At 34.1% G+C, this 9,562-nt stretch overlaps 3 protein-coding genes across 6 annotated transcripts; 2 read left to right on the top strand and 1 right to left on the bottom strand.

Annotated features, from left to right (window-relative positions):
- LOC145031017 (uncharacterized) lies at positions 1 to 3,826 on the bottom strand. Of its 4 annotated transcripts, XR_013676830.1 has the most exons (8): positions 3,430 to 3,822; positions 2,424 to 2,830; positions 2,226 to 2,277; positions 1,981 to 2,082; positions 1,796 to 1,875; positions 1,359 to 1,386; positions 612 to 697; positions 1 to 307 (listed from the first exon to the last, which is right to left on the bottom strand). XR_013676830.1 is itself a non-coding variant. In XM_078979458.1 (7 exons), coding segments are annotated over exons 2-7 (414 nt in total). In that variant the 5' UTR covers positions 2,456 to 2,830; positions 3,430 to 3,822; the 3' UTR covers positions 1 to 306. The 4 variants fall into 4 exon arrangements, 2 of the variants coding, with proteins under 2 accessions (XP_078835584.1, XP_078835583.1); XR_013676831.1 differs by having other exon boundaries at positions 1,981 to 2,338; positions 3,430 to 3,826; XM_078979458.1 differs by lacking the exon at positions 1,359 to 1,386 and having other exon boundaries at positions 2,226 to 2,338.
- A 977-nt stretch (positions 3,827 to 4,803) lies between these two features.
- LOC145031016 (uncharacterized) lies at positions 4,804 to 6,784 on the top strand. Its single transcript, XM_078979455.1, has 2 exons — positions 4,804 to 5,251; positions 5,360 to 6,784. The coding sequence occupies exons 1-2, from the start codon at positions 5,188 to 5,190 to the stop codon at positions 6,781 to 6,783; spliced, it is 1,488 nt and encodes a 495-aa protein (XP_078835581.1). The 5' UTR covers positions 4,804 to 5,187; the 3' UTR covers position 6,784.
- Positions 6,785 to 6,871: 87 nt separating this feature from the next.
- LOC145031015 (protein FAR1-RELATED SEQUENCE 12-like) lies at positions 6,872 to 8,907 on the top strand. Its single transcript, XM_078979454.1, has 3 exons — positions 6,872 to 7,494; positions 7,581 to 7,830; positions 7,914 to 8,907. Exons 1-3 carry the CDS (start codon positions 7,042 to 7,044, stop codon positions 8,699 to 8,701), a joined length of 1,491 nt encoding a protein of 496 aa, XP_078835580.1. The 5' UTR covers positions 6,872 to 7,041; the 3' UTR covers positions 8,702 to 8,907.
- Positions 8,908 to 9,562: the final 655 nt, after the last annotated feature.

Below are 9,562 nucleotides of genomic sequence, written 5' to 3'. Positions count from 1 at the left end.
TAAAGATCAACCAGGTGAAACTCATTTAATAAGAAAAGTAAGTTCAATTGATCAATGCAATTGAGATAAACATGAAAGTTCACTCATAAATTCTATTTTCTTATTTTGCTCCTCTCAATATTTGATCTGCTCTTCTTGAAATTGTGGTTGCTCTTCTTTAATTACACGAATTTCCTCCTCCAAGGCTTTTGATTTTTCCTTTTCCAATTCTAGTTCCATTTTTATATCCCGGTATACGATGTAGTTTTTTCATATATATTTCAGCCGACGAACAAGAAGAAGAAGCTTCCTCATTTAGCAATTCATTCTACATAACAAGACAATTTAGATTAAAAGTAAAACAAAAATTATTCATAAATATATCAAGTTATTAAAAATACCCAAATTTCTCCAGCCTTCTCATTAATCATTTGATTTTTCTTTTTCAAAAAATGTCCAATCTTGTAACATTCAATGAATGATACTTCTTCTCCTTCTTTATATATATATATATATATATATATATATATATATATATATATATATATATATATATATTGTAACAAAGTTGACTAGAGGAAGAAAACTTTGACAATGCAATGAAAAATTTAAGTTTTAAAGAAGTTGCTTACCATGTCAACAATCTTGCAATTGAAACTGTGCCAACCGCGGGTGGAACTTGATTAAATGATTTGTTCTTGTTTATAATGCTAACTTTCTGCAACAATTAAAGAAGTGAAAAGGATTATATCATTCAAAATGTAAAGACACATGGAGATTTTTGTAATTATGCGAAGTAAAAACATAGGAATCAAAAAAAACACATGGACCAATTTTATAATTTTGCAAATTGAATACACAGGGCCTAATTCTATGAATTTTGCAAAATAAAAAAAGCATAAGGGCTGTTTCTATCATATTTGCAAACCAAAAAAACAGGGACCATTTCGGTCATTTGTCCACACTATTACATAGGGACTATTCCTAAATTCTACAAAGTAAAACATAGGAACCATTTCTGTAAATTTTGAAAAATAAAAAACACAAGGGTTGTTTCCATTATTTTTCCAAACCAAAAAACACATGGACCAATTTTATAAGTCTGCAAATTGAATACATAGGGACCAATTCTGTAATTATGCAAAGTAAAAACACAATGACCATTTATGTCATTTTACCATTTCTTGATATAATTTGGCAAAGAAGTAAAAGCTTGTTTTTATGTTGGTTCGCCAGTTGTGTATCGATAACACGCACCATTGAGCAAAATAAACAAGTATTGATATTTCTAGGATTTACAATATTGTAATAGAATTTGTAAATTGAAATAGAAGAGGAAAACAAATATTAACCAAAAAGTAAATAAGGATCTTACTAACCTGTAAAAATATTCAGCTATCCTACAGTCTGAAAGAATGATATTAGAAATGGTTAAATGCAAGAAATAGCAATAAACTTTCAAACATTTGTTTAGACTAGCATCCTACTTTAATGAAATCAATCAATTTATAGCGATGTCATCCTAATACAAAGCAAGTTTTTGTGGTAATTTTAAGGTATAAGTTCTTAATAAGATAAAAATTGAAAGTACAATGCTATGATTGTGTCTTTTTAAAGTATGATTCATGTATAGAAACAAAAATGAAGGTACAAAGTTGTAATAGAAGCAGTTAAGACTATGATTTTGTAATAAACATAAATGAAAGCATGTTACCATTTCTTCCCATGTAAAAAACCTAAGTACCAATAGTTGTTTGTGAAAAAATTCAATATATAATGAAATTAACAAAAAAATGTATAATATAAAATGACTTACTATTGTACATTCTTCAACCGAAACACCATATATTTTATCAGAATCATCGACGCCATTGTTCACCAACAAGTTGTACAAATCTGAAAATGTTTATAATTATAACATCAATATTTAGGGAGTAATATTGTAATTTGCTTGTATTTTCTTTGCAAAACATTATCAGAATCGTTGTCTATCATAACTACCTTGGCTAACATAAGGGGCTTTTAAGCACATGGCAGTTACAACCTGAGTTGTTGGTTGATTGGCTCCTCCTTTGTCAGCATCTTCACTGCCTTCTATGCAAGCTGCAATATTATAAAATGGTGTGTGTGTGTGTGTGTGTGTGTGTGTATATATATATATATATATATATATATATATATAATACACGTATATCTTTAAATATTTATACATGTTTAACATCAACATTAAGAAAAAGAGACATTACCAACATGCACATCAAGAGGAGGCCTTTGGTTCAGCCAAGAAGATGATGGTTGCTGTGCACAAAACAAATTACATCCAATAAAACTTTGTTTCAAACGGACATGTACATCATCCCTATAATCATCTTAGAAAGAAAAAAATTAAGATACCAATTTAATGAAATAAAACAAAATGAAGTAGATAAGAAAAATGCACTTGCCATGTATGTATTAAGCATTCGAGCTTTGCCATCTGAAATTCCTTTCTCGTTTATAGAAGGATAATCACTAGGGGTAAATGGCATCAAACATCTATGTACAATTGTGAGATTTCCCTGAGAAATTCTTCTTTGGAAACTATGGTTCTTATTTTGGTAACCACTTGTACTTAAGCCCCTGTCCACCTCCCACCTATCAGTAAACTCCTTAAGGTAATGATCAAATTTGGAGACAACTAATGTCATTCCGAAGGTTGAATAATGTCTTGATTGGCATCCAACCATAAAGATGAGCACCACTCCACACTACTTTGTTGAAAGAATACAAGGATACGGTGAGATGTACTAGCTAAATATTTCACCATTGACAAAATTTCTTCTGGGGTGGTCTCAGGTTCACCATTTTTATCCTGCCAAATGTAGTTCAGACTTCAAATTACTATAAATATTCATAGGTACACTAGAGTTTGAAAATAAATTACCTTGAGAATATATCTTAGAGTATCAATGATGGTGAGATTAGGGTAATGGGCATATTCAGATCTCATGACAATCAGTTTAAGAGAGACAACAGTTTAACAGAGCTTTTGTTTGTGATTTAGAAGTATTCACAATTGTTGATGCTAAAACAGGTGGACTTCCGTATTCCTATGAATTCTCCTACTTTTATTATTGTAAACAATAAGAATCATACATACACTCTAGAGTCTAAACTCATTGTCAATTTCAGGGCACATCTAAACACTCTTAGAGAAATGTTCTGATCTATAGTTTGGTTTATATATACTTTCTTTAATAAACCCTAACTACGTATTGAATTAGTTGTCAATTTTCAGAAACTTTAAACCCTAATTAAGCACTAATAAATTCAATTTCGTCATCTAAGAGTGTATTTGTGTATGATTAGAAGAAACAAGAATTGACCAGCACATAGGGTCAAGTGCACTTCTAGTAGAGAGCTCTTTCCATGTCGATATAATTATTAGTTATAAGCTAACATAATACTTACAGGAGAGTAAAGTGAATCAATAGTGGGAGTTTGTTGGTGAATTCTTCGAAATCAAAACCCCGTAAAAGTATATCTATACTAAAAATTCCGCCAGATTTGCACCGCATCGAAAAAACACTCACTCCATGAAGTTCGTTGAGAATGCCTTCGCCAAACCACCATTGATGATGACGTCCTCGATGACATGGATATAGCCGGTGTTGGTCGTCGAAGTTGCCGTTTCCCAAATCCTTGAAAGTCACGGCTGACACAAAAACCCTAGGTAGTAGAAATTGGATTTGGAGATGATGAATGAGCAAAAAAGAGGGGAATACTCGCCCAAGGTGAAACGATGGGAGATATTGGGGGTACGGAACAAAATAAGCAAAAAAGAGGGGAATATAAATATTTTGTATATGTATTCGTTTATATGAGCGAGGGTCTACGTGTTTTGGTACACCGCCACTCTCACGGTTGTTTTTATCCTCCCATTTAAAATACTCGCCCAAGGCTACTAATTTCAACACATACTTTAGGGAAAGTCATGTTTTCACCCTTATCGGTTGATGACTTCTATTGATTTTATTGAATTTTTCCATTTATGACATTTTTATCCCTACAATATTTATGTTTTTTTCTCCTTGGAATGGACATCGTTTGATATATATATATATATATATATATATATATATATATATATATATATATATATATATATATATATATATATATATATATATATATATATATATATAGGGTAAAGTGAATATACCTAACAACCTTATATAAGCTTAGGTACCTAACCACATTATACTGCATTGTTTTGCATTATATTTCCATTGCAATCATCTAAGGTTCTTAAACTTTAATCCTTAACTTGATTTACTTCCAAGATTTTCATATATTCACCATTATATTCTTCCTATACCATTTGATTTGTAACGGTAGTATATAAAGCCCATCAGGGGGTCTCCGATAGAAAGACGTCATTTGAAGGAAGCTAATGGTGATAGTCCAAAGATTTTGAAAGCAATCAAATTATGAGGTTGAATTTTATTCACTTTGGGTGATTACAATGCAAATATGATACAAAATTACATAGTATGATGTGGTTAGGTACCTAAGCTTATATAAGGTTGTTAGGTATATTCACTTTACCCATATATATATATATATATATATATATATATATATATATATATATATATATATATATATATATATATATAGTTTTCCACATCACACATAGGTCGATTCAAATAACTAAAAGTATATAGTGACCATTATTTTGGTCACTAAACCTCCAACACAAGTGACAATAATTTTTAGTCATTAAGTCTTCCATGCAGTGACAATTATTTTTAGTCACTATAACTTATTTTGATATTAAAAAATATATTTTAATTTTAGACAAAATTGCAAAAATGGTCCCTGTGGTTTGCATTTTTTCAGGAAAAAAGTCCAAACCACGAGTTTTTTGGTTTTGTGGTCCTTTTGGACTGGTTTGTTTGTGAGAATGGTCCCTATACTTAACACCCGTTAAAAAAAATCCGTTAACCCCCTCATGTGCCTTGCACGTGAGGGTATTTTTGTCTTTTTACTTACAGTGTCAACACTTCCTTCTACCTTTTATCCCTCATTTACAATCCCAAACACCCGTCAACTCCCCACCTCCCTCCTTCTTCCTTCTGCTCCATTAAACCTGCAAAAAAAAAAAAAGTCGTTATCGAAAGAACCTAATCGAAGCAAAAGGAGACAAGGTCATACTTTAAAGTCGAAATGGTGTACGTAATGTGGCAGATCAGACTAAAAAATGAAGTTGTCGACGTATCATCCTTATATGGTAAGTTGCTCTGTTTTCTTAAACATTCCTATTTTTCATTTTACCCTTGATTTATACTAAAATCCGCCAAATTTTGACTTTGTTATCATGTACAATTTTGACTTGTAGCGGGTGCACCCACATGGTTTAGTATTAAGCTTCATCATGGTGGGAAGTTTACTAAGTTACCTGACATAAAGTATACTGGAGGTGAAGTGCGTTATGTTGATTATGTGGACATAGATGAGTTTTCTGTACATGAACTTGATGCCATAATGCTTGACCTAGGTTACCCAGACCCACGGATGATTGAATTGAGTGTTGAATCCCCAGTGATATACTACCATTTCAGGATACCCAATGGTGACTTTCAATTTGGTCTTAGAGCTTTAGGGAATGATCAGGATGTTATCAATCTTTCTAAATTTATTCAAAATAACAAGTTGATTGAAGTGTACACAGAACATGGGAAGACAAATCTACTCACATACTTCATGTCTCCAAATGCAAAGGGTAAAGTTGTCATTGAGGAATTACCAGAAAATGATGATCAAGGGGCTAAATATGAGGCTGAAGTTCATGTAGAATCTCCATTGAGAAATATGAACCATGTCAATGATGAACCAATTGGTGAGTACATGTCTTTGATTCTTTTTGGGAGTAAAACTGATGCATTCTCTCCAGAGTATAGAAGGGGTAGAGTTGGGAATTCAAAAAGAGAGGAAGGTTCTTGTAGCAAGAGGCTTAATTTAGAGGATATTGATGATTTAAAAGAGAAGGAAAACACTAATGAGGGTGTTAAGGAGGTTCATGAGGCTGCAACTGTTGTTGAAGGATGCTACAATCCATTTACTTCAAATATTGCTAATGTAGGGGATGAGATGATTGGGGTTCATGATAATGACCATATTGATGGATGCTACAACACCCCACCCATTAATGATGATGAACAATATAATGAACTTTTTGACAACCTTATGGAAAATTTAAATGGAAGTGATGAGTATGTTGAAGAGTATGAAGGGGATGTTGAATCTAAAGAGAGTGATGAAGAGTATGAAAAGGATGAAGGTGATGATCATGATGGGAAACAATCAGAAAATGAAGATAAAGTGGATGACATAATGGATGAGGAGAACAATATAGAAGATGTTGATGTGGACATGGCAGACTTCTTTGTAAATGTTGAAAGTGATGTTGAAGGAGCATGTATTAATGATGGTCATGAACCTGAAGATATGGAAGTGATCAACAATGAGGAGTTCGAATCATTGGATGAAGGATCAGACCAAGACAGAGAAAGAAGAGCTCTCATAAGAAATTTGGGAAAAGAAAAAAGGTGCAACCTTGGGTCAGTACATATACAGTCATTCTCAGTGGGGAAAAAGTTTAAAAGTAAAAAAGAATTAAAGGAGTTAATTGATGTGCACGCACTAGAAACAAGAAGGAATCTATTCTTTAAAAAAAATGACAGTCAAAGGCTTAGGGCACAGTGCAGAGGAGTTGTACCTATCATCAATAAAGGTCAAGTGGGGACTAAACCTACCACTTAAAAAAGCAAGGGCAAAGAAGTAAAGACACAAAAAGAAACATGTGGTTGGTATATACATGCATCTAGGTTAAACCCCGAATCTGATTGGTTTATAAGGACCTTAAACCAAACTCATACATGCTTACAAACAAGAAAACTCAGAGCTTGTACTGCTTCTTTAATCTGCAAGAAAATCATAGATCAAGTTGAGGCAGATCCGAAGATTCCTTTGAGAGCCATACAAGATCACTTTCAAAAGACCTACCAGGTGGGTATTTCAATGGATAAGGTGTTTAGGGCAAAAGATATGGCAAGAAAGCATGTAACTGGGGACTACACAAAACAGTTTGAGTTGTTGAGGGATTATGCTCTTGAACTTCAAGCTACAAACCCAGACACAACAGTCAAAATAGATGTGTGTCCTAATGGCAACCTTGCATCCCCAACAAGGCAGTTTAGAAGGATTTATGTATGCTTGGGTCCACTGAAAAAAGGTTTCAAAGCATGTCTTAGAGACTTAGTAGGTTTGGATGGTGCCTTCATGAAAGGCCCATTCCCTGGTCAGGTTCTTACAGCAGTTGGTCTAGATTCCAACAATGGAATTTATCCCTTAGCCTATGCAATTGTTGAGTCTGAAAACACAGCTAGCTGGAAGTGGTTTTTAGAAAACCTTGGGGATGACTTGGAGCTTGGGAGCAACTCAAACTATACTTTCATAAGTGACAGGCAAAAGGTAAATTAAAACTCATCAATTGATCATTTAGATTGTGTTTTTTTACCAAGAAATTAATTCTAATTATTGTATGTTGAGTCATGTAGGGATTACAAATTGCAGTTGATCAATTGTTTCCCAATGCTGAGCATAGGTATTGTATTAGACATATTCATGACAATATGAGAAAGAAGTGGGGGCAAACTGAGTACAGGGACCATTTATGGAGGTGTGCATCAGCAACCACCATTCCTGAGTTTGAACATTTGATGAAAGAGTTTAGTGAGTATGATAAGGAGGCATGTCAATGGTTGAAGCAAATTCCTCCTGTACATTGGGCAAGGAGTCATTTCTCAGGTAATTGTATATGTTTGCATATGGTAAAGATTATGTGTTTCAGTTATTTATCAGCATTAATTGTATGTTATTGTAATGTGCAGGAAGAGCTGTTTCTGATGTGTTGATTTCAAACATGTGTGAAGTGTTTAATGGGAAGATAGAGAAAGGCAGGGACAAACCTGTAATTTCATGTTTAGAGTTCATTAGGGAGTATCTAATGAAGAGGATATGCAATGTCATGAAGGCAATGAAGAAGGCTAAAGGTCCACTAACACCTACAGCAACAGACATCCTAGATGCAAGGAAAAAAGGTGCTTCACAATATATTGCTAGGTGGAATGGGGCAAACAAGTATCAAGTCACTGCAGCATTGCAAGATCAACATGTGGTGGATGTTAGGAACCAAACCTGTACTTGCAGAAAGTGGGAATTAATGGGAATACCTTGCAGGCATGCAATTGCAACTCTGAATGAAATGAGCAAAGACCCTGAGGCTGAGCTTGACATTTACAAGTGGGTACACAAGGTGTATTGGCTAGAGACATGGCAAAAAGCTTATTCATTTAAGGTGGAACCAATTAAAGGGAGACCCATGTGGCCTAAAAGTAATTGTCCAACAAAGCTAATCCCTCCTCCACATCACACTCAGGTGGGAAGGCCTAAGAAAAAAAGAAGACAAAGTGAGGGTGAAAGGTTAAGCAAAAGGCAGAAGGCAAGTGAAGGTGATGGAGTCAATGAGATGCAAGGAGAAAATTCCCAAGGGCCAAGAAATGATGGAGTGCAGAAGCTATCAAGGAAACATGTTAGTGTTACTTGTAGCAAATTCAAGAATAAAGGACACAACTCTAGGACCTGTAAAGGGCAAGGAGGGAATCAATCTAAGAAGTGATTGTGGTTATTTGTTGTGGTGCAATGACTATTTAGTTTCTTGTTGTTAAAAACTGTTTGTTTTTGAAAACTTTAGTTATGGTTTGATAATGTGGTTATGTATGGTGCACAGACACTTGTATGCTTAACTTGGTAATGGTTTTTGGTTCCACTCATGTGGTTAATGGAATGTTCATTTTGGTAAATTTATGACATGTATTTTGGTAATGTACTTTTGTTACATTTTGGTTCTATTTATGTGCTTATATCTGACAACTGATACACATTTTGAACACAACTGATACACATTTTGGAATTCATTACAAACATGATGAAGTCAAATTACAACAAAATTATACCATTTTTACCCTGCATCACTTGATCAACAAAAATCCCCACATTTGCCTAACCCTATCCCTTACATAGACCAAGTACTAAAGATAACAATCACAAACATAAACCAACTTGCACATAAATACATCTTCAGCTTGAAACCTTCATCCTTCAATGCATCACACCTTGCCTCCAACATGTTGTTCCTGCTCAAAAGTCCATTGCACTGTTCCTGTAACATGTTGATACTTCTTACCAGCCCATTACATCTTTCCTCCAATGTATTTATGTTTCTTAGAAGACCAGGTATGATGGTTTTACTCCTAGCACAAATAGGTGGGTCAACCCACCCGATAAACCCACAAACATAATCCTTAGTAGGGCAAGCATAAAACCTCCTGCCGGGATTCAGTGGTGTCCAAGACGTTTTCACCAAAGCAAGCTTTCCACAAAAACAAACCACCATTGTTCGATTGCAAGTCAGGAAAGGAGAAATGGAAGATAATAGTCGTTGGGGAAGAACAGTTAAGAACGTTGGGGAAGAAGATTT

Source organism: Lactuca saligna, chromosome 2, assembly GCF_052625555.1.
Source record: "Lactuca saligna cultivar CGN05327 chromosome 2, ASM5262555v1, whole genome shotgun sequence".
In the NCBI taxonomy this organism is placed as follows: domain Eukaryota; kingdom Viridiplantae; phylum Streptophyta; class Magnoliopsida; order Asterales; family Asteraceae; genus Lactuca; species Lactuca saligna.
Note: the sequence above shows the minus strand (reverse complement) of the source record. Positions and strands in the feature narration are given on the sequence as shown.